We start from the raw sequence: 25153 nt of genomic DNA on the forward strand, positions 1-25153 counted from the left end.
CGCAGGAGGTAGATGATTCTAGAGTTTTTCGCGAAGATGTCCTTAGGAAGGTCAGGTAACAGCAGATGTGTGTTCAGAACGCGAGGTGAAGGCTTATCATCTAGCTCCTCCACATCTTTTAATTACAACATCATCGACTGTTTATTACTGGTCATGTTTTCAGCCAGGCCGGAAAGGAGCATATTTATAACCTCCCACACCCATGTGGTTCCTGTAGAACAAAATGATCTGAAAAACGCATTGAAGGGTACACTAGAAGGAACTTTTGAAATCAAGATTATGGTTTCAAAGGGAATGAAGAAAATCACAACAAAATGATAAAACCTTATCGTTTTTAAGACATATTTCTATGTCTTAAAAACCCATCTTTTTATGCATATTTTCCGTCACTAGTCGGAAATTCTCAGCAATGATGTCCTAGAGAAACTTAGTAAGAAAGCAGGACCAGCTCAGCGCCCTCATGATTCTCCTCACCCACCACGTTTTGACAGCCGTTGACTTCACGACCCCACCATGGGGTTATGAGGAAGCCCGCACTTTAAAGCCAGATTACGCCGCAAGAGGCTGAAAACCTTTTCTTGATACTTAATTATTTTGGGACGCATCCTAATCTTGCCCTCTTGCATTTAGTCATCTGCCACTATTATCTCTTCCAATCTAATCCTACATCTATGTGTCTAGATAAAATTTTGTCTGAACGAGTTCACGCCATTAAAATGCTGAATTTAGCAGGATTACTCGCGCGTGCATGTGAACTTTACTTGTCTAAATTAGGAAGAAATTTCGAAAATTGTTTCAGGTGAACTAGTTCAACAAAAGTGTCATGGGAGATTTAGTATCGTGTTTACGTAAACAGATCAGATAAGCTCTTAATAACGATGTTAAATGTTACGTGAATCTGTTCTAACATATTTCTGACAGTAACAAAGAATCACAAAGTAACAAATCATTCATAAAAAAATCCAAAATTCTCCTACGCCAGGCTTGTGAATGATTTGGTAGTTGCAGTTATAATATTCGTACCAGACTTTACATATCCACAGATATAGACGTCATCGGGACTAGCTTTGAACTCCGGCATTTTGGCCATCCGGTTTTTCAGATCTTCAGGATATATTGGGAATGGTATTCCCTTGTAATCGAAAAACTTGATAGTATTGTCTGCTGGGTCTTTGCACAGCACATACTCGCCGTCTTTGACGACACTCATACTGTCTTGAAGAAAAACAACAAAGAATCTAGGCATGTGTTCTAAACTTTATAACACACATTCTTTTAAATACATTCAGGAAGAGAATGACACTCTACTAAAACAGTAATGTGTATAATTTTTAATAATGTTACATCAATTTGACAGTGGTGTGGGAGAGCATCTATGGCGTTCGATTACTACACTTTCTAGTGTGAAATGTATTACGTTACAAAACGCTTGAAAAATGCTGTCGACCAACTCCACTTTGTGTCAGATTAACACGTTTCTTTATTCTGTGTCCGCATGGGGAGTTGCAGCATTATAAGGTTAGTACGCTTTCCAATGTGTTTTAAATTTGAACACGTTACAAACTGCCTGAAAAATGTCACACACCAACTTTCTCCTACGTCAGAGTCACACATTTATTTATTGTGTTCCGCATAATAGATTTTTGAAAAAAAGATTGTTACTTGGTGTAACATTTTAAAAGTTTTACATTTTACAGCGTATAACATGGTGTATGATTTTAACACATTGGAAATGTTTACAAATTCACATTTGCCTTCTAGGAGAGCACGGGTTCTCTACAACAGAATGGGCTGTGAATCTGAAAAGCTTTGTATCAAATCCTTTCGTACGTGTTCAGAGGCAAGTAATGGAGAGAATGCAGCTACATATAGGCATTCGTCTGGACGTGTGAAAGAAATCTGTAATACACGAAGCAAGGGTCGTCAGACGCTCAACTGGGAGTTATGCTATGAAAGCAAATACATATTCTCTCAAATATAACACATATTCTATCAATTCAGCATAAAGATTCTATTAGGCTTATAAAATATTATGTTTAATACGACACAGCATTATGTTATAATAAAAGAATACTTTCTAGTAGGTTAGCGTGCTAGCGCAGCGTACTGACCCAGGAGCCTCTCACCAATGCGGTCGCTGTGAGTTCAAGTCCAGCTCATGCTGGCTTCCTCTCCGGCCGTAAGTGGGAAGGTCTTGCAGCAACCTGCGGACGGTCGTGGGTTTCCCCTGGGCTCTGCCCGGTTTCCACCCACCATAATGCTGGCCGCCGTCGTATAAGTGAAATATTCTTGAGTGCCGCGTAAAACACCAATCAAATAAATAAATAAATAAATAAAGAAATACTTTCTAGTAGGGGGTCACCGTGGCTCAGTCGGTAAACGCGCTAGCAGCGTAATGGCCCAGGAGCCCCTCACCAATGCGGTCGACCTGAGTTCAAGCACAGCTCATGCTGGCTTCCTCTCTGGTCGTAAGTGGGAACGTCTGCCAGAAACCTGCGGAGGGTTGTGGGTTTTCCCGCGGGCCCTGCCCGGTTTCCTCCCACCATAATGCTGGCGTAAGTATACGTGAAATATTCTTGAGTACGGCGTAAAACAACAATCAAATAAATAAATACTTTCCAGTATGACTCAACAGACTTTCTGTTGAAATTAAGAGATTAATTTTTAAATTTAGTGTATGTTTGTCATGATGAACACTTGAGATTATAACAGATCGGTAAAACACTAGTATGGATATACAACAAAAAGGGAAAGGCTATATCAAACTTGCAAAGGCAAGCATACCTGCATGGTAAGTCATTTCTGTTGATAAATCGAATAAAGAAGAAGGAAACGTGTTTGTAAAGAGTGTCGGTCTTCTCACTAAACTTGTTGCATGTAACACCTATATCAGTTTGACAAGAAAGTCTCCTTATACCTTTCAAGTCGTGAGGTACAGTAATAAATGCAATTTGATTGGTTGCAGAAAAACAGGTGCACGGAGAGCAAAGGGCCATAGGTAAAGGCTGAGTGGACCTGTCATTTGGCTTTCTGCCAAAATTTTCTATGCAGGACCAATCCATGGTGTATTCACAACACGGAGAGCGGAGAAAGTGTGCATACTGGCGATAGAGGATTGTGACTGCAGGTGGGAAAGCACAGTCCGCGTCATCATTTCCTTTGTCATGCCTTACAAAGAGGAGGCCCACGTGATATCTTCATGCTGAGATATGGCTAAACGTTGTCATGGAAGTTACACCAGGCGCATTTTGCGACTACTTCGTAAAACGAACTCTAAAGTCTGGGAGAAAAACAGGCCGGAGTCCATTGTGATCGAGTAAAGGCCTTAGTGCATGTCCAAATCCATACAGGCCTCTGTGACCGAGGTGGTTAGCACCCCAGGCCCTGAGCAATAACCCAGGAACTTCCGACCAAGGCAGTTGGTGTGAGTTCAAGTCCAGTTCAATTCCAGCTCATGCAGGCTTCCTCTCTGGCTGTACTTAGGAAGGTCTTCCAGCAACTTACACATGATCTTGGGTGTCCTCCGGACCCTGTTTTTCTCCCATCATAATGGTGGCCACCATCGTATAGGTGAAATATTCTTGACGGCGTAAAACACCGATCGAATAAATAAATAAATGTTTATGGCGTATTGCAACGCACGCGGCACGGACGCATGGAAATAGTCATTTTGTAAATCTATTTGTATAGGTCAGGTCAGAGTCCAAGGTTGAATTGGCTTTCCATCGGACTTCCCCTGTAAAGATTGCCTGTTGTCAGATATCTGCAAATTTGTTTTCGACCACATCTTGGTTTCTGCTAAATATAGCCAAAATAAATCGCTATCAAACTTCAATATACACAACGTATAAAAACCACCAGTAAACAAAATTAGTCTAATTATGTTCAAAGACAATGCCATGGGCTAAAACATGCATATCTCTTTGCCTTTCTCATATTCATGTAAAACATGTGTTAATGTATGGTACCCCACCTGTGCTGTTTGAAAATGTCATATGTTATGTGACTAGCAGTTAAAGAATGTAGTTGACGTAAATTGTAAACTTTGGGTGAATATTTTCCCAGCGTTATTTTCAGAAATTTCCAAAAATGTGAGTAGAGTGCCCTAGGGGGGTGCAGAAGGCTCGTTTTGGGCCATAGTCTGCATGATAAAGTATAAATTTATCAAGTTCTGCCTGTTCTTGTTCATGTCGTTGTCTTTCCGGATGCTGGCATATAATTAGAAAGGATTTATTTTGTCTCGATATGGTCTGTGTAGGCCTACCCTATGTTTGACTGAGGTCTATTTTCATGGGTGGGTTGTTGTGCTGTTTAACATAGGGACAAATATACAGTCAAATACAGATATGTACATTTTCTGACAAGTTCCACATGAAGATACCATTAATGAAGAAGAACAATAAATATGTTTTTCTCGGAAGGGCAGTAAAGTAGGGGGACGAACCAAAGCTCCGGTGGACAAAAACCCCGGCGGACAAAAGTCCCTAGATCAGCATTAAGAGTAAATGGTGAATGACAGTCATTTATATCTAGTTTAAGAAAACTTGAAACCTTCTATTTGAATTGACGGCTCAGATTTCAAAACACGTTTAAATAGAACCCTTCTTACTCGTTTAAACGCCATATAATCTAACGTTTTTTTTCACGAAATCGACTTTTTTTCTGGGCACGAGATCGGAAAGGGTTATTTTCTCTCAAGTGTATACGGAATGCTTGTCTTTCAGACTTATCTGAAAACTCAAGAAGCCCGCAATATTAAATACTTGCGGTTTTCCAGTTTATGTCAGATTTTCATTCCTACTCCAAGAAAACAGATTTTATTTATACGTCAATTGTTTAAATCCTGAAAATATATTTTAAACCATATATAAATAAAATATATCCCGAAATATAAGATTCTAAAGAAAATGGTTGTTTCCAAATACTTGTAGCTGGGAATGTTTTAACCACCGAAAGCAAAAGAAATAAAACGTGCTTGTCCGGCTCTTTCAGAGTGTAGAACGTTCAAAAACATGCAGCCAGTTTTTTTCTGATTCGAGTTATAATATATCAATATATAATTTACGGAATTAAAATATAATGCTTTTGCTTTATCATTGACTGGATTAATTTTATTTTACCTCACGCTTGTTTTACTGTGAAACATAAGCCTAGCGATATATTTTTAGAAATGTAAATGTCCTTGAGTGAATACATAAAATTATAAAATAATAATAATAATAATAAAAAAGATGAAGTGAAAACCAAATTTTGGTAGGTGGCAACAAATACACTGTTATTCAGAGAATATTTCCCTTTTGGGATTTGAAAAAGTAGACAACCAGCTATACTGATATATTATAACTCGAATCAGAAAAAAAAACTGGCAGCATGTCGTCATATGAGTGAAATGACGTGAACTCAAAAGCCTGCATACACACATACAAAAATACTCACTGGACAGTAACGGTTTTCACTGGACAGTAACGGTGAGGGAAGGACATGTATATTTACTTCCATACCCGGCAACCGACACCAGAAGTGTCAGTTGACTAGCTTATCTCCCTGCATTTGGTTGTGAAAACAACGGTCATATCTCTGAAGCCATTCGCTTCTACATCGATCTTCTGTGCCAAACTGATAGGCCTTTCGCTGCCGCCTCAAACAATGTGAGCCTTATTGACACCGTGTATTTCCATATCCTATCACTGAGTAACAAAGAAACCAATAATATTCCTTTCAAGGGTATAAACAAGTCTGACTATATTAATCCTCTTTCCAAGTTGTGGAGATATGGAGAACAAAAGCAATGGAAACAACATTAAAATGCAGGCACATGACAGATGTTATTTTATACGAGGTGATATCCATGTAAAATCACATCGAAATACTATACTTATTTTGGTTAGTAAAACCGTTCCACGTGTGGATTCGAACACAGGCGTGAAACCCGCATGAACAAAACTGGCACAAAAATAAGCTCGTGTAAATCCACACGTACAAGCACGTGTTGCAAAATATGGCTTAAACACTGCTCATATGAAGTACCATTTCAATCAAATGTTCAAGTCATTTCAACCAGCTCTGTCTAAGTTAAATTTAAGAAATAATGACTCTTTATCGAGTCATTATTGTTCATTGTACACCGGTAAATGTGGAAGGGTTTAAATTTTAGAACGAGGCGCTGCAGGCTTCCGAGGTCGAAAACTCTGAGGCCTGAGGTTTCAATTCTTCCACACTGACCGGACTAAAACCAACAACAATGACTCGATAAAGAAACATTATTTCTATTCTAGTGTACCTGGTTTAAACTTTTACATATTTATTTGTAAAGCAATTAGCATGATTTTGTTGTCGTCTGCGTTAATGAATTTGTGTCCTAAACACCTGTGACAACCGTCCATAACACCTGTCGTCCAAGGTTGTGACGGGGGTATGTTCCGAAGCGTGGGTCTATAATTTTAGATCCGCTGACCTTCAACGTTGCATCTAGAAAATCCGAAGTATTATAGCACTCTGGTTTTACGATAGAAATACGTTCCTCTGTTGTTCAGTGGGGTCATTATTATTATAGAACTTCTCTGGAAAGAATTTAACACCACAACCTTTTAAAAAAGGGTGACCTCTGGCCATGGAGACTATTACATTAGCCCTCATACGTAAACTGTAGCTGGCTGCCCCGAAGTCTCTCTTTGAGAATTGCATCAAACTGCTCGTTCTGGGCTACCGTAAAGTGGGTCTTCCAATCGCCAACGACACCTACAAAACAAAGCGGTTATATGCCAAAATAAACGAGCTTACATGGGCGCATATGTATTAAGGAAAACTTAAATTGAATCAATTGCTTTGAAATCCATCTACGTTTAACGTCACGCAGTTTAGCAATATACCGTTACCTTTGCGGAAGAAATTCGGTTTGTTGTTTCTCCAAAAAGTATTTTCAACTTCAGTATAACAATCGTCTTTGAAGGCCTTCATAGTCTTGAAATCGCATTTTTCAGCCAAGCGTTCATAAAACTGCTTATCACGTTCCACTCCGAAAAACGAGGCCAGTTTTCTTGCTTCCTCTATGAAGTTCTGTTTTAGGAAATATAAATAGGCAACATATTCGAAGTATAAGAGATGTAAAAGAAAAGAAAGGGATTTTGCAGAACGAAAAGAGCATATCCTATTTAATCACCGGGTCGTAATAGTAAACTAAACCTTATTATTTTGAAAAACGTGAATATGTTAATTGTTTTAGTATTTGAGCTAGTATATTAATATATACAACTTAACTCGGAAAAACGCCCACGTACACATCGCAATGCAGCATCAAATATATCATCTCTCTCTCTCTGGGAACAAACATTTACTTATTCAGCACCAACGCTGTCTCCACAGATTGTATGATGTGGAACTTGTAAAAGTCCTTCTTGAACGAGGGCGAGGGGTGGAAACTTAACTGGCGGTCGACCGTTCCGCTTGGTAACTAAAAAAGTCAACTTTTATTCTGGAATTGTGGTCGTCACTGGTCAAGGGACAATTTACTGTGACGACAGCAAGGCAAGCCACGGTCCCTGTTTTGACTCATACGGATGCTTACCAGCTTCAGGTTCTCGTAGTGGAGGACATGGACATTTAAGTTTGGATGCAACTTGAGCTCCTCCTCCCAGTGTCTCACGTAATCAAACCAAGAGCCGTAGTCAACTGAAACAAGTCGAGTGACCGCATGTGACACCAAATACGAAATGATATAAAATCGCTGAACAAACATCAATATAGGATTAATTCACTGACAAGTGATTCCTTTTACTTATTAATTTATTTATATGATTGAACTATTTCACTTGTACGAAGGCGATAAGCATTACATTTGGAGGGAACTGGGCTGCGCCGGGAAAACCCATGACCATCCGTAGATTGCTGCAGACCTTCGCACGTACGGCCGGAGAAGAAGCCAGCATGAGCTTGACTTGAACTCATATCGGCCGCATTGGTGAAAGGTCGTAAGTCACTACGCGCCGCGCTGGCGTGCTAAACACCCCAGCCACTGAGGTCCCGTTTTCATTTTTAAGGAAGAAAAAAAGGTTTACAGGAAATAGTCACAAAAGACTCTATGTATCCCGAGGAAGTACAAGTATGAAAGATGGCGGTTGTTTTAGGTGAATTATAAGTAAATAATAACAGAGTAAACGTTTTACATATTTAAAAACAACACAAACCAGTGTAACCCTAATATAATGTCTTTGTTATAAAATCAATAATTGTTATCGACTATGTATATATAGCCTTTATAGGAATTATTTTTTTTTTATTTGATTGCTGTTTTGCCAGTATTGAGGTGGCGGCAGGAGAGGAAGCCAGATACAAATTAGATTTGAAATATACATAAACATATTAGAATGACACAATAGTCTTATAAAATCACCGATAGCGTGTTTTTTGCCATGTATAACACCCTCTACCGCCCCCACCCTCCCACCACCACACAAATGAACACACACCCACCCCAGTTCTCTATAACTCACCGTGACCGTCCAGCCATAGCTGAAAGTAATTCTGCCAGTCACCATTGTACTGGTACAATCCTGAGAGGCCCAAGTCGTGGTGGAAATGGGACACGCAAACATCTTTAGGATTTCGCAGGAGGTAGATGATTCTAGAGTTTTTCGCGAAGATGTCCTTTGGAAGGTCAGGTAACAGCAGATGTGTGTTCAGAACGCGAGGTGAAGGCTTATCATCTAGCTCCTCCGCATCTTTTATTTCTAACATCATCGACTGTTTGTTATTGGATATGTTTTCAGTGAGGCCGGAAAGCAGCATGTTTGTAACTTCCCACACCCAGTTGGTTCCTGAAAAACCAGGCGACATTGAACAAAAACGCACAATAAGTTTTCACGCTCAAATTCAGACTTTTTTTTTTTTTAAATTTTAAATCTAAAAAATTTTTTAAAAATCTATCCTCGCGTGATGTGTAAATTGCACACTTGAACATCAACTACAATTTGTTGCAGGGGCAACCGTGGCCTAGTGATTAGCGTGCTAGTGTAGCACAACCGCACACTGGAGCCTCTCACCAATGCGGTCGCTGTGAGTTCAAGTCCATCTCATGCTAGCGTCTTCAAAGATCGTAGGTGGGAAGGTCTACCAGCAACCTGCGGATGGTGGTGGCTTTCTCTCGGGGTGGCTTCCTCCCGGGGTCTGCGTCCTCCCGTCACTATGCTGCCCACCCTCGTATGAGTGGAACTTTATGGAGTACGACGTGAAACACGAATCAAATAAGTTTAATGCGAACTAGACACAACTAATATAACATGCTGAACATAGCGGGATTAGCATCACGTGAACACTTTAAGCGATGAGACGGTGTTACGAAACAGATGATAAAATGAACTTTTCTTCATATCATCGTGTTATTGTTTCGTATTATCGTTTCATCACATTGTGCCATAGGATTAATACGCACAACGTGGAGATTATTATTATAGAAACATTATTAAAGAACAGTAATACCACGACAAGACGCGATGATGCGATGCCGTAAAGCAATGAAATCAAAAAGCAATGAAACAAAAGTACAAAGTAGTATGTAGCACTAAGCAATGGCACGATGGCACAAAGCGATGACACAGTAGTACTAACCGATGGCACGATGACAGGATGCAATAACATCACAGTACTAACCGATGACACGATAACAGAATGCCATGACACCATAGTACTAACGGATACGGACACAAAGCACTCTCGAAACTAGTGTTACATTTACTTCACAGTGGTCACAAATGTAACACTTTTAATGGAGTTTGAATATAAACGCCTTGGAAGAGTGTTAAAATAGTAATCGATGTTTGATCGATGGCACGATTGCACTAAACCAATAAAGCTGGCACGAAGCGCTGAGACTGATATGAAATGGTGGTGCAATGGTACAAAGCTATGGCCATCTTACCATCGGTTTGTATCTTTGTCTACCCGCTTCATGGCTTTGTGTCATTACCTCATCGCCTCCCTGGGTGCTATCTTCTCATCCCATGCTGTCGTCGTTGGACAATGCTACGATGAAATCATGACACGATGATGGCCTTAACGGGTAGCATGTAACATGAGCCAGCATTCATTTGCACCTGAATGAGCAGAACACTTGAGCTGTTAATGCTTAAGTTAAGGCTATAACAAGTGTCTCATTGCAGAGTGTAAATACTGTATCGGACCTTATCGAACTACAGGGAACAAATTAACCTTGCATGGATACATTTTTATGCATCTTGCCTTCGTTGCAATACAAACTAATGTTTGACTTTCACAGACAACGATCATGTGAATGCGTTGAAATATGTTTCCACGGGCATTTAACAATCTAGTATGCCCATAAAGCCCTAACTGTTTTGGCGTAGTTGCAGTAATATTTTTCGTACCAGACTTTACGTAGCCGCAGATATAGACGTCATCTGGTCTGACTTTGAAATTCGGCAGTTTGGCCATTCGTTTTGTCATGTTCCCGGGAAATATAGGAAATGGTATCCCTTTATAATCGAAAAACTTGATAGTATTCCCCGCTGGGTCTTTGTATATCAAATGCTCGCCATCCTTGACCACACTCATGCTTGCTGAAAGAAAAAGAGCGATGAATTTACATATGGGATAAAAAAAACAGATACTTTGTTGAAATAGAATAAAAGAATAACACGATTGGACTACGAACTTTACAACTTAATTATTTATGTTCGATAATAATACAGTAGACAAAATATTCACCAGTTATCCAACATGAAACGTGCGTTCTAACACCACATCGGTAGAAGACGAAATTCCTGGTTAGTCTAAGTCACAATAAGGGAATAGCCTACTGATCAAACAGGGTCTCTGTTTAAGCGCTTGTTGGAAAATGTATCAAATTGTTTCAGTATTAAGATACTTTACTGGTGGCAACTATGTGCCAAAATATTTGATCACACGACAATAGGCACATTCACCAATTCAGTGGATATGAAACGTATTGTGTATATAAATACATCGTATCTACTATGAACAGGATCGGGGATAAAGTAAATAATGATTACAAAAATAAAGGGGTTTATCTTATTTATATTTGTTTGGTCAAGCAAATATCGTTCATCAATGCAATGAGTGCTATACACATAATTAATATATACTACGTACATTAAGTTAAATGTGTATTGTAAAGGTAGATCAGAAAAGGAAACAGAGTAAAAAAAAATGGTAACAACAGACAAGGATGTCTAACCCATATGTAGAGTCATATCGACAAAAATGATGACGATATTGCGCAGACAAATGGTGTTTAGGGAACGCTTTAAAGCATGATAAATAAACGATGCCATGCCGTGCTATGTGTTAGAATTTTTAACACATATTTTTAATTTTCCTGAATTTACGTTTGTAAGGCTCAAACGGACTGGTCAGTTTTTTGCGTGCATGCTTCAATAAACCGAAAAAAAGCCACACCCACGCATTGGACTATTTTTTCTAAGAATACAACTGAGAGAGATTGAAGGCACGCATGTAAAATTACGAACAGAACACTCTAAATATATCTGTCTCCGTCCGTATTATATTCACATCAGCAAGCAGCAGCATCGGTACAGGTTATTTGGAAGGAATTACGATTGAAACAGTACCGAGACCTATTCTGTACGTTACAACTATGTAGTCCGTCGACCGTTTTTAACGTCTTATTGCTTCGTGGGTTCATACAGTTTGCGTAGGTATTTTTTTTCCTTTATGCCCCAATAAATCCAAAAATATTACAGTTAATCCTTAATTATAATTATACTCTACACAATTTGAACCCGGCTGCAGTGTATATTTCTTTTCCAAAACATAACGTTTTCTCCACATTTTAAGGCCCTTATAAGCGTCAAAAAATGTTGTTCAAATACTTAACTACTGAGGTTAAATATATATCAATTCTTCGTTCTTCGAACATGCGTTTACTGTTCCGCATCTCTTCCAACACAATATTGTACGTTTTGGTTGATTGATAAATCCATTTTTTAGGGACAAACAAGTGATTGGATAGACGAGACGACAAACACTGACAAAATGCCAAGCACTGTGTATCCTTCCCGCATATTCCCAATCCTATGGAACGCCCCCGCGATGTTTCACTGTGAATATTAAACAAGGTGAACCCAATTCCATTACCAGCACTTCCAGCTTTGGTCTGACATTTGTCCCTTGGTGTATAGATATGCACGTGTATGTATGCTTGAGATTTTAAGTCGAATATAATCTAAGTCGGGAGATCCCGGGATCAAACCCGGGTCCGTTCATACACAAAGACTTTAAAAATGGTTCTTGCTGCTGCCTCGCTTGGCTCTCCGATTCAGGCCGGTAAACTATAGTTTTCACCTGGGATACATTTCGTGCCACACTTTACAGTCTGTGAAGTCAATGATTGAAATGTTGAAGAGAACTCGGTGGCCGATGGAGTTAGCACGCTGTCACTGTGCAATGACCAAGAAGCCTCTCACCAATGAGTCAACCTGAGTTCAAGCACAGTTCATGCTGGCTTCCTCTTCGGCCCTACGTGGGAAGGTCTGCCAGCAACCTGCGGATGGCCGTGAGTATCCCTCCTACCGTAATCCCTCCTACCATAATCCTGGCTCTCGTCGTATAAGTGAAATATTCTTGAGTATGGAGAAAAGTGTGAATCAATTAAATGAACTAAAATGTTGACACAGATTTCTTTGCATTCCGCCAGTTCAATTAAATTACCGAGCATACAAAACAACTAAGGCAGGAAAGGCACTGATATATACGTGATTATGAATTTCTGTGGACCTGACGTATAGTCAAGTAGTGGGCTTCTTATTAATAACTTTTCTGGTAAAATATAAATATGATATCCACATACAAGTAATTAAGTAGATATAACTGATATTGTGAAAGTCCGGAGGTTAGTAACTCACCATACACACGCAAATGATGTAAAGCTGGATTGTCTGCCGTGTACTTATGTCTGGCCTGTTCGCCTTTAAAGAAAACTGTAGGTCAAAAACTGTACCAACATGAACAGGAGATAAAAATCGTCACGAGCTAACCAGGTTGGAAGACAGCTAACTGATGAACCAGCACATATTTTTAGTTCAAAGTCAACGGGTGTTAGCTGTTTAAATCTTCACGGCTTAACGTTACTCACGTGCGACCTTATGTAATCCTTTAACTACCATGTATAACATCATCTCATGTGAAAATGCCGTGTCTAGGAAATGAAAGAGTTAACTCACAATACACACGCAAATGATGCAAAGTTGGATATATATATATATATATATATATATATATATATATATATATATATATATATATATATATATATATATATATATATATATATATACAGTGAAACTAATAAGCTATATCAACAAGTTGAGTTTGTCACCAACTGTATATCATCTTGGTATCACTCCCAATGTTCAAGAGTGTATGTCTTTTCGGAGGAAGCCCACGGCAGACGACTCAAAAATTTAATGAGTGAGTGTTTGTGGTTTAAATGTTGTACTTAACAATTTTCAGTCATATGACGACGAAGTAGCCCTTAGAATGCATGTAATGTGCCTCTTTGTTGCAGGACGAATTTCCTCCGCTCTTTTACCTAATGCTGCGTCAATGAGACGACTTACCGAAGGCAAGCAAGTTGCCCCATCCGAGCCAATATACTGTTACGGGTCAACCAGCCGTTGCACTTCCGTTTAATGCTGAGCTACGCCTGGTGAATGTGACATAATTTTAACGCTATTGTCTATATATATATATATATATTCACGAATATTCACGAATATTCACGAATAGGCGATTCAAAGTCAGAATTATTGCGGGACAAGAGCCATTGTAGTGTGCAGCTTAGACATAATGACAGTATATTGCAAATGATATGGCCACGGAAAATTAAACACATCTCAAGCCTAAATATTCCTTCACCTTCTATGCTGTCCTGGACACGGTGGTAGCAAGGACCATTGGTTACACTTAGCATAATCAAACAGTCCTGTACAAACCTTCGTTGAATTTATTTAATCTCTGGCGCGATGGAAAACATGAATTAATAATTATAAATCATTATGTCCTAAGACAAAGTTAAGATGATATTAACAGGTTTTATCTGAAATTATGACAAACATATAGCGGTGCAGTTTTTAACCCGGCCTTAGAAACTGAAAATTTTCAAATTTTTTGGCTGTTACAGCTAGCTGTTTAGGGTCCTTAGTCGCAATAAGCGGTTGACGACTATCTTGTGACTTTTCGCACATTCTGACGTTTGTTGAAAATCGCTCGTCTCCTAACAGTACGATAATCATATTTTTATGTCATTTTAGCTGTAAGTTGGCAGTTTCGTCTATAGACTGTTAAAGTCTGGTGGCCCGGTCTAACTTAGTTATTTGTTTATATTTGATCGGTATTTTACCACGTACTCAAGAACCTTATACGACGGCGGCCAGCGTTATGGTTGGGGGAACGGGACAGTGCCCGTAGGAAACCTACTACCAATATTTCCACGCACGGTCGAAGAGGAAGCCAGCGTGAGCTGGACTTGAACTTAAAGCGACCGCATTGGTGAAAGGCTCCTGCGTCATTGCGCTGCTCTGGCACGCTAATCTCGGCCACGGAGGCTCCCGAAATCTGCAAGAGCAGAGGACACCAAATGTATATACTAAATGTATACGCATGCCAACAGTTTGACGGAAATTCTATAAAATGTGAATGTGCCCAATTTACACGGCAGTGTTTGGGAACATATCAATCGAGAAGATATTGACACAGAATATAGATGAGCGTCCAAGAATATAGGAATATAAATGTCTGTTTTCTGACATTTTATTTACATATGCCTTGTACGTGGAGCAAACATCACATGGTTAAGATTTCATAACATATATGTGTATGAAGCATAACAAAGGAAGATATACCAATACCGTTTACTATTATTATTTTATATTAGAATACAAAGCAAAAAAAAGCGCACATTTATCTATATTTACTGCTAACGTTTGTTACATTGTTGATCATATATAAGTATATACATATATACCTACCTAGAAATTGACGTTTTCTTCACCAAACAAACACCTATTATTAAAGCATCATCGCATATATTCAGAAATATATGTACAAAGAAAGTATATGAGTATTGTGTGGTATAAATATTGGTATACATTGAATCTACTTCGCTTGGATCGTTGTGTAAACTCAGTTTCAGTTAGTAATCATTTTATTTGTGTAATGATGTACTGTTTGCGGTATATATACAAAAGAAATACTAAAATAATTGGCGTGCATAAATATCGGACACTACATGGTTAAAATTTGTGTTTAAAATTTCACTCCTTTTGTTTTGAAATTGCAAGAATGGGATATGGTTAGAACAAACTCCACACAGCAACAAAGACCACATTTGCTTTTCTCCATGAATACAAGCTTTATTATTTTTTGTCAAATAGAATTTCCTTATCTTGAAATCTGAAGTCGCACATTCGTGAAGTCTTAAAGGGATAAAATGAATTTCTTTTATCAAAATTATGTTATACTAAAATTTTAAAATATTTTCAGATATGGCTGTGTTAGAATCAGGATTTAGAGTAAAATTTATCGCGGTTTGATTTACGTTATCAGAGTCAATGAAGTCTTCGTAACGAAAACAAGCTTATCAAGTAAAAAGAACACTTCAGCATGATGCTTCAGTGGCGGCATGGATTCGCCCTGCCACAAAAAGATGCAGTATATGTACTAGCACCTAATGACTTATCGTCGTCACATGTCTGAAAAATTTCCAAGTACGACGTTAAAACCCAAAGAATATATACATATATACGTATCCGGCACTTGTGTAGTTAATAACTGAAGTTAACCCTCATATAATGTACATTTAGACTGTAGGATGTGGAGGTGAGAGGAGTGGAGATGGGAGGGATGGAGATGGGAGGAGTGGAGATGGGAGGGACGGAGATGGGAGGAGTGGAGATGGGAGGGATGGAGATGGGAGGAGTGGAGATGGGAGGGGTGGAGATGGGAGGAGTGGCGATGGGAGGGATGGAGATGGGAGGAGTGGTAATGGGAGGGATGGAGATGGGAGGAGTGGAAATGGGAGCGTGGAGATGGGAGGGATGGAGATGGGAGGGATGGAGATGGGAGGGATGGAGATGGGAGGCGTGGAGAAGGGAGGGATGGAGATGGGAGGAGTGGAGATGGGGGGCGCGGAGATGGGAGGAGTGGAGATGGGAGGGATGGAGATGGGAGGAGTGGAAATGGGAGGAGAGGAGGAGTGGTGATGGGAGGCGTGGAAATGGGAGGAGTGGAGATGGGAGGCCTGGAGATGGGAGGAGTGGAGATGGGAGGGACGGAGATGGGAGGAGTGGAGATGGGAGAGATGGAGATGGGAGGAGTGGAGATGGGAGTGGAAATGGGAGGAGAGGAGGAGTGGTGATGGGAGGCGTGGAAATGGGAGGAGTGGAGATGGGAGGCCTGGAGATGGGAGGAGTGGAGATGGGAGGGACGGAGATGGGAGGAGTGGAGATGGGAGGGATGGAGATGGGAGGAGTGGAGATGGGAGGGGTGGAGATGGGAGGAGTGGCGATGGGAGGGATGGAGGTGGGAGGAGTGGTAATGGGAGGGATGGAGATGGGAGGAGTGGAGATGGGAGGCGTGGAGATGGGAGGAGTGGCGATGGGAGGGATTGAGATGGGAGGCGTGGAGATGGGAAGCGTGGAGATGGAAGGCGTGGAGATGGGAGGGATGGAGATGGGAGGAGTGGAGATGGAAGGGATGGAGATGGGAGGAGTGGAGATGGGAGGAGTGGAGATGGGAGGCGTGGAGATGGGAGGAGTGGCGATGGGAGGGATGGAGATGGGAGGAGTGGAGATGGGAGGGGTGGAGATGGGAGGAGTGGAGATTGGATGCGTGGAGATGGGAGGAGTGGAGATGGGAGGAGTGGAAATGGGAGGAGTGGAGATGGGAGGAGTGGCGATGGGAGGGATGGAGATGGGAGGAGTGGAGATGGGAGGAGTGGAGATGGGAGGAGTGGAGGAGTGGTGATGGGAGGCGTGGAAATGGGAGGAGTGGAGATGGGAGGCCTGGAGATGGGAGGAGTGGAGATGGGAGGGATGGAGATGGGAGGAGTGGAGATGGGAGGCGTGGAGATGGGAGGAGTGGCGATGGAAGGCGTGGAGATGGGAGCCGTGGAGATGGGAGCCGTGGAGATGGGAGGGATGGAGATGGGAGGAGTGGAGATGGGAGGAGTGGAGATGGGAGGAGTGGAGATGGGAGGGATGGAGGTGGGAGGAGTGGTAATGGGAGGGATGGAGATGGGAGGGATGGAGATGGGAGGAGTGGAGATGGGAGGATTGGAGATGGGAGGAGTGGAGATGGGAGGAGAGGAGGAGTGGAGATGGGAGGGGCGTAACTTTATTATCATAACGTTAACCACGATGTTAAGAAATGTTACAAGATTTCCGACTCGGAAAGCACAACTTCACGTCCTTTTTGTCTGCTTTATCGTGTGAAGTACCCTAAGTCTTCAACCTTTTCAACCTCGGTACCTAATATTTGGAAACATCTCCACACAACAGGGTACAAGTTTTATAAGACACAAACGAGGCATTTCAGTGTCATTTTTATAATATTTGTATCGGTAAATTCAACTGGAAAAGATGCTTTAGAGGTTGAAAAAATTGAAGATTTAGAGCAAGAGTTTGTAAATTACTAACTATATTTCGGAAATGTCTGCCGGTTGCATGCTTCTTATAATTTTTTCTATTTTTTCAGGTCATAGCATATCCATATAACGAATGGTATGAAAGCGTATACTGCTGCGTGGCACGTATAAAAGCTTTGAGTGAAGTGATCCAATGGATTCAATTTGCCCCACAATTAAGAAACGTAAAAATATTGTAAATTAATGCTGGAAAAAATATTATCATTGTTTTATGCATATATAATCATATAATACAAACTGCTCCACTTATTCACTTAGTCTATAAGTGTAAGCCAACGTAATATACACATACACTAGTGATAAATATAACAAAAGATCAAAATAGTGAGGGAAAATAACAAAAACAAGAAAGTGTAGTTGGTATACCGAATAACATCATAGGGTTTCCGCAAGCAAAATTCAGCTGTCAAAAGACTACACGGAAGAGCGAGGTCATATACAGAGTCAGTCGTGAGCAAGACACATATGAATGCAAGTAGGTTAATATACAACAATCGACACCCCATGTTGGACTTAAGTGTTGTTTGTGTGTCTTTCATACGGACAATACATATGGCAAACAATCACAGCACACCGCTGTCACATGGTCGGACAGTGTATGTTGACATTAACATTATGTTGTTGTTGAACTGCCTACATGCACCACGTGTGGCATTTTCCTTTTTAGAAATTTGTTAATTAATAGTTTGCATTAAGACTAATTTACCTGGGCACATGTCCTACGTTTATAAAAAAGGCATCGAGCAAAGATATGAACCCCTGTTAAAATTTGTTGGTCTTGGTCTTTAATATTACGAATCAGGAAAAGTATTCTATTACTGCATTTTCCTTGCAATAAAATGGACTTCCAACATATCAGTATGAGGAGTAATCTATCTGAAAGACAGTTCTAGTCACCTAAATGTAGAATGGCTGTGTTGTTCCTCTTGTTCTGTGTGGAGTTCAGTTTACCACCTTCTCTGCAGGGAATGACATTAATGATAGCTAGTTTTAGAGGCTTGGATGTGTGGTCGATTTTGTTAGCGCAAGAAGGAAGAAACACGCCTTTTATGGCGTCTTTAAAATACCTTACCTTGTAACCATACAAAACAATGATCACACAATAGTTCAGCTGAATCAGATATCGAAAACATTCCTTAAAAAAATACGTGATACTGTTCCTTGAATTTTCTTTGATTTGCGACATTACACACAGGGCAATCGGAGAAACGATAAAACATGTGGCAAAAACAAGTAAAAGAAAGAAAAATGTCACAGACGCCTTTGCTTCTCTTCTATTTTTCCGTCTCATGGTTAATGTAATCCGACGCAAAAAGCGAATGAGGATTCCGTAAAAGCCTAAGGTTATTCCAAAGTATATAAAACGCAGCAACCACAGGATATAGTTGTTCAGCTTTCTTGTTCCGGTTATAGGAGTTGTGGCTTCGCAGTTTTCAGTGGTTTTGTCTTTAGGCGTCTCGGTAAAGACATCTACCAGCACTACACATGCCGCAGCGAAAGTCCATCCTGCAGCAATGTACAGTAAAACACGCCTCCTAGTGAACCATTTGTTATACACAAACCTGGGCTTTGTAACGAGGAAATACCGGTTGCAGCTTATGAGGCACTGTGCTTGCACAGATAGGTGTGGAAGGAAAGCAGTCAGCCATTTTTCTAACTGACAGGAACCAAAAGACATCTTTCCTGCCCGGGCACTCAGTCTCATTGGTAAAACGAAACAACATATCAACAAATTCACAAACGCGAAATGGCCGATAAGACAGTTACAAGAAGTCCTTAGTTTTTTCTCCTTGATAAAGGCAAGGATGAACAACAAATTACTCAGAGTTCCTAAAATGCAAATACAACCTCTAATGACAAAAGATGTGATAAGCACAGATCTGTTAACAATCAGTAACTGGTTGTTGAAGTAATTTTCTGTGGCATTAGGATAACTTGACTCCGCAAGGTCGGTGTTCATAGCGACTGTCGTGCGAACGCTCTCCATGTTGTTTGTCTTTCTCTAAAGTATTGGCGCACAAGGTAGTATCTCAGTCACCTGCGATTTGGAAGACCGCAATTTTTTCCATACGAAAAGAAAGATGTTTTACATCAAAAACATTTCTTCTATTCATGACTTCGCTGTACTGTCTGCATGTTGATCCGAGTGATACACTGGCCGGAGAAGAGTAAGTGAGGATGTAGACGGATCTGGTGATGTGTGGGAAGCCAAAGCCGTTTGACTAGGAAGACAAAGTGGGTCTGGAAGATAAATTTAATCACGTCGTCATGGAAGCGGAATCCGTTTGGCACCGACAAAGTTAAAGGTGTGGTATATGTCTAAATTATCGTTCACTGCAGACATACAACCGTGCGGGGGCCTCCTTGGCTCATTTGGTTAGCGCTCTATCGCAGCGTAATGACCCAGGAGCTTCTTACCAATGCGGTCGCATCGCACATTTAATACATGCTGCATACTGGCAATGTATGTTTGGTAGTGCCTCATCCATTTATAAGTTATAATGTCTCCGGACCTATCTTATTTCGATAGTCTTCTTCTTTGCAAGAATACTTTTTCTCTCTATATATGTGTTGATTATGACCCCTGCAATGTCTTCTCAGAAGAACTTGAAAATTACTCTTCCCATTCAATCTACATCTATAGTTTCACACATGTAATTTAAATATCCTCTATTTGTTTCAATGATTTTCCGCAGCCTAATGGTCATGGACGAGCGGGTCTCCACAGCAAGAAAACTATAAAGGTGTATACACACAATAAAGAACAACAAGAAATACATCACCTTACTGAACAAAATATGATTGGTCTCTATGGAGTGGACAATGTTTCACGATTGGAAACCGCTTTCTATACATGTCGGAAGAAAACGGATTGTGTATATAGCGACCAAGCCAATTATGGAAGAGGAAGGCATGGAAATGTTTCAAACTCCAACTTCTGTTGCCGGAAGTAAACGAAGCCGGTCTCCCTAAAATGATACTCGCGAAAATTATACTCGAGGTAAAAAGCCAAAAGAGACAACTGTCCGCCAGGACTGTATAAATAGCAGCCTGGATGTTATAATGTCGGCTGTTGGTAATGTCCCTATCGCGGCCTTCAGTCCTATAAAGTTAGGAGTAGAATTACAAAAGGCAGTGGGTAATGTAAAGTCGGTTAGAAAAATGCCGTTGGGGGATTTGATTGTGACATGTATTTCTTCAGGACAATCTTGCAAACTGCTGAGACTAAGCAGTATCATGGGTAGAGATATGACCTGCACTGTACAAAACAAGTCTTTGTCAAGGAGTGTTATATACGGCAATTTAGACGATATATCTCCGGACGAAATTTTAGATATCCTGAAATCCGAGAAATGTTGTAAAGTTGAAAGGCTAAAGACCGGAAAGAATAAGTCTCCTAGCAACGTAATGATACTACATTTTGACCGTAAATCACTTCCAGAAGAAGTAAAATTGGGATATTAGGTATTTCCACTCAGACAGTTTATTCCTGCTGTGGTTCGTTGCTACAAATGCCAGAGAATAGGGCATATAGCAATGCGTTGTAAAGGGTCGGCCAGATGTCCTCGATGTGGTGGGGCGCATGAGTTTCCTAACTGTCCTAATTTAGAGCCCCCAAAATGTTGTAACTGTGGGGGAGAACTTAATGCTGTATGCCAAGGCTGTCCGGCCTATAAAGAGGGGATCAAAGCGCAGCTCATAAAAGCAACTGAAAATATGTCTTATGCAGCTGCACTGAAAACTGTCCGTGGCAATTCGGTCAATAAAGTTCGAACTTCCCTCTCCCACCAGGGGTCAACACCCACAGCCTTTGCAAGCAGTGGAATTTCCCATGGCCCATAGCCAAATACAGCCATAGTACAGCATAATACACCTGTCATGAATGAATCCCACCCACCAAGACCGACGCCCCAAATGTGTTCTGTTGAAACTCAAACAGAAAACAATGAGATTGTACAAACCGATAGTCTTGCGCCTGATGTATTCACGAACATAGTTGCTTTCATCACCGAGATTTTGTTTCATTGTTGTAAAATACCTAAGAATTCTGACATCTTGCGGAGTGTGCTCAGCGTCACCTTGGCACGAATATAATTCACTCCGCTGAGTTAATGAATATGTTAATGTACAAAAAAAAGCTCGATATAATGGATTGCAAGGTATGAGTTCAACATCTTCTGTTTGGTCTTCTTTGTTTAATTATTTGTTTCAATCTCTTTCATCAGAATATACAGTCCTTGTATTCACATGGTCAAGAACTTAAATTTTTTTCTGTCATCGTTTGCAGATAAACCAGATGTTTTCTGCTTACAGGAGACGTTTTTAAAACCCCATCTAGACACATACCCTGACTATGAAATATTCCATGTTGATAGAGTCAATCGTGCTGGAGGAGGGTTGGTAACGTTTATTAGGAATTTTTTGTCTTTTAAAGAAGTTGTGCTACCTAATCTGCAGTCATTTGAATGTCAGCGTTACAAAACTGCATACTGTGATGATCGTTTTTACATTGTAAATCTTTACAATCCCTGCAATAAAATTGAGCCACGTGACCTGGGCAAATTACTTGAGTCATTGGACGGCTCAGTAATGTTGTGCGGAGATTTTAACGCTCATAACGAACTATGGGTAAGTGACAACACAGATATTAATGATCGTACAGTTGCTGAGTTTATAGATGAAAATAATCTAGTTCTCCTAAATGATGGCTCCAGTACTAGGCATCCGTACTGGCAAAGTATCGGCATTTGATCTTACCCCAGGCAATGTTTTAAGGCCTGGCAAGAAGTCTGGTAGAGTCTTCGAAGCTACGGTAAGATTCCTGCTTCCATGTACTAGAAGAAAATTAAGAGTATAGTTCATTCTCATCTCTGTGTTATGATGCATTAACGTGAACACTACTTGGTTTCAGCACTAGAGTGGAGTGCATTATTCATTAGAATGGTAACGCCAGTAAACAAACTACCGCCACCACCACACACGTTGTCTGGCACCATGGCTCACTTCAAAACATGTCCACATTGCATTACAGATTTACCAAAAAAAATCTCAACTTATCATCATTTCACATTTCTCCAAGTTTCACAAAGTCATCTTGATGGATCCATTCTCTTATCTCGTATGACTTTTTAGCCAACTATATACAGTTCATTGCTTTCCGTCAACTTTACGTCCAACAGAGTATAATTTTACATTTCAACTCACTTTCTACATTGTACACGGTTTCAAGGCTTTTCTGAAAATTTTGTTTTCAAGAGAATCCTAAGGGTCTGAAACATTAAATTCACCCTCTTAGGATATACCCATGCATAAAAATCACATTCCAGAACTTGACCTCATTTGTTCGCTTTAATGTACTTAAAAGTAAAAAGAAATTCAGAACTTTCAGAAATCTGTTACTGGTCTAAACTTTTCGGCGACGAGATAACATCCAAATGAGGCAGCGCAGAGACTGTCACAGTGCAACATTCGCTCGCGGATCGCACATGTAACCCGTATGACAGATTCTAGTAAGCCAAATACGATCTTCCGTTTTATCCATAATGTGTTATGAAGCATTCGTAATCCCCAACGATCTGCGCGGCAGAACTGAAATCACGTGGTAGGCCGTATGATTACAACACAATACCGTGTCTGACACTTGATGTTTGCTGAATATTTCCCTGTCGTCCAGAAAAGGATTGGGGGGTAACGAAGTCAAAAAATCAGCACAAGTGCTACAGCCTGTGTCATCTCTGAATTCGTCATTCACATCATGCATGGAACGATGGAACTCAGCTGAAATTAAGCCTTACATCTGAACAGACATGTTGCAAAGAAGCTCTAAAGGATGTACCTCATTTCTGCCCCGTAGAACTCACCCCAGTCTAATACACATTTCACTATCTCTTCTGCGTATATATGATATGCTATACCCTTCGGACTCGTGAAAATATTGATCTCTTCAAAGTATCAGCAACACAAATGTATCACATTGAAGAGCATTGCGGAGAACTTTTCTTGAATGAACACCGGTAGTGTTCAGCAAGCTTTCGCTTTTTTTTCACGGACACTTTGCCGTTGTGCGGTAGAAAACAACGTCACGACTCGTGTATGATTAGAAGGGCTCTGATCCCTGCTCGAGACCTTGGTTGAGCTGAGGGAAAATATTTCTGTTATGTAAATTTCTAGATACTCATATTCGACATACTTGGAAGGATGTGCCATTTACTTGTGTCAAAACGATGTTACTTGAGGTATTTCACACGTTCCTGTTACTAGCTGCTGAATCATTAGAAATCTTTAGATTAGAAACTAAAGGCAAGGAAAGTAATTAACTCGTACATTGTCGACAAGCCGTGCCATCGGCCAGCAAGTGCGTCCGTGACTCCTTAGGTATATGTGTGCAGAAAAAATACTCAATGCTTGAGGCTTTATTCCTCACCTGTAGCTTATATATATATTGGCACATCAGAATCCCTGCACATCATTGTGTATAAAGCATGTGAGAGACCAGCATTGTGTTCTCCCAAATTCAGTTTCGTTCTCTGTGACGTACCGTAATCATTTTATGTACAGTTATGTGCAAGTGAGGTGAACATTGCGTGCTACCTCTCAGATTGTGTTTCTTTTTCTGTGCAGTATCTTGTAAGATTAAACGTACAAAAACCAACGGTGTTTGGAACTACTGTCTGTTCTCTACTCCGCAATGTTTTCTTTGTACTCATAATTGTATACATGGCTGATGGGGCAGCATTGCAATACGCATGTACGTGTATTTTAAAGGCAATCTGGGCAGAAGTATACTTGCTTTCTATTTCAGATTGAATTAGTTGGGTAGTTTGGTGAGAGCATTATATGCCCAACCCCTGTTGTTCAAAACCGCATTTTGTTCTAAGTTCGAAAACTGACCTTGGTTGGGGTGATAGTGGTAGACAGCTATTCTTGACAATTTTCCTTTACGGGTAACTAACATTAAAGGCAAAGAACCCACTCACGTGAAGTGGATATTAGACTGACCATTAAACATTGTCCATAAAAATGGGTTTACTTTGTTAGAATTTTTTCGACGTGTAAAATATATTTTAAAACTTTAGATTATATGGTAGCCCTATCTGACCATATAGTGCTGGACAATGTTTAATGGTCTTTCATATAAAATATACTCCATTTTAGTGTTCTCATTGCCTTCAAAATTCAGCTAAGCGTTGGGTGTATATTTCAGCCATCCTGTATTCTTCGGGAATCGGTGCATGTAGTACCCTGTTTTTCGCCTTTTAGACCTTTAAATAGATGACCATAACCTCATCAGGCTGGTTTACTCCGTCTGATTAGTTTGTTCCATCAAAACAAGCTTAGTCTCTGGTCATTTTTCTTCTTCCAGGGTAACGGCTTACACAAATAGGCCTACGGGCTCATTGTGAATAAACGGGGAGAGTTAGCGGCCCCTGTTTACTGTTGATTTGGAGTGTTTGCACA

At 40.3% G+C, this 25153-nt stretch overlaps 3 protein-coding genes across 3 annotated transcripts in view; 1 reads left to right on the plus strand and 2 right to left on the minus strand.

Annotated features, from left to right (window-relative positions):
• The window catches only part of LOC135470687 (putative ferric-chelate reductase 1 homolog), a 241580-nt gene that overhangs the window by 16932 nt on the left and 199495 nt on the right, over positions 1 to 25153 (plus strand). The gene's annotated exons all lie outside the window — the stretch shown is intronic.
• On the minus strand, positions 6626 to 10566 carry LOC135469673 (sulfotransferase 1B1-like). The gene is made up of 5 exons (XM_064748226.1): positions 10380 to 10566; positions 8490 to 8813; positions 7565 to 7668; positions 6876 to 7056; positions 6626 to 6738 (listed from the first exon to the last, which is right to left on the minus strand). Exons 1-5 carry the CDS (start codon positions 10564 to 10566, stop codon positions 6626 to 6628), a joined length of 909 nt encoding a protein of 302 aa, XP_064604296.1.
• Positions 15816 to 21552, minus strand: LOC135469675 (uncharacterized). The gene is made up of 3 exons (XM_064748227.1): positions 21485 to 21552; positions 17227 to 17383; positions 15816 to 17054 (listed from the first exon to the last, which is right to left on the minus strand). Exons 1-3 carry the CDS (start codon positions 21550 to 21552, stop codon positions 15816 to 15818), a joined length of 1464 nt encoding a protein of 487 aa, XP_064604297.1.

Source organism: Liolophura sinensis, chromosome 7, assembly GCF_032854445.1.
Source record: "Liolophura sinensis isolate JHLJ2023 chromosome 7, CUHK_Ljap_v2, whole genome shotgun sequence".
NCBI classification, from domain to species: Eukaryota; Metazoa; Mollusca; class Polyplacophora; order Chitonida; family Chitonidae; genus Liolophura; species Liolophura sinensis.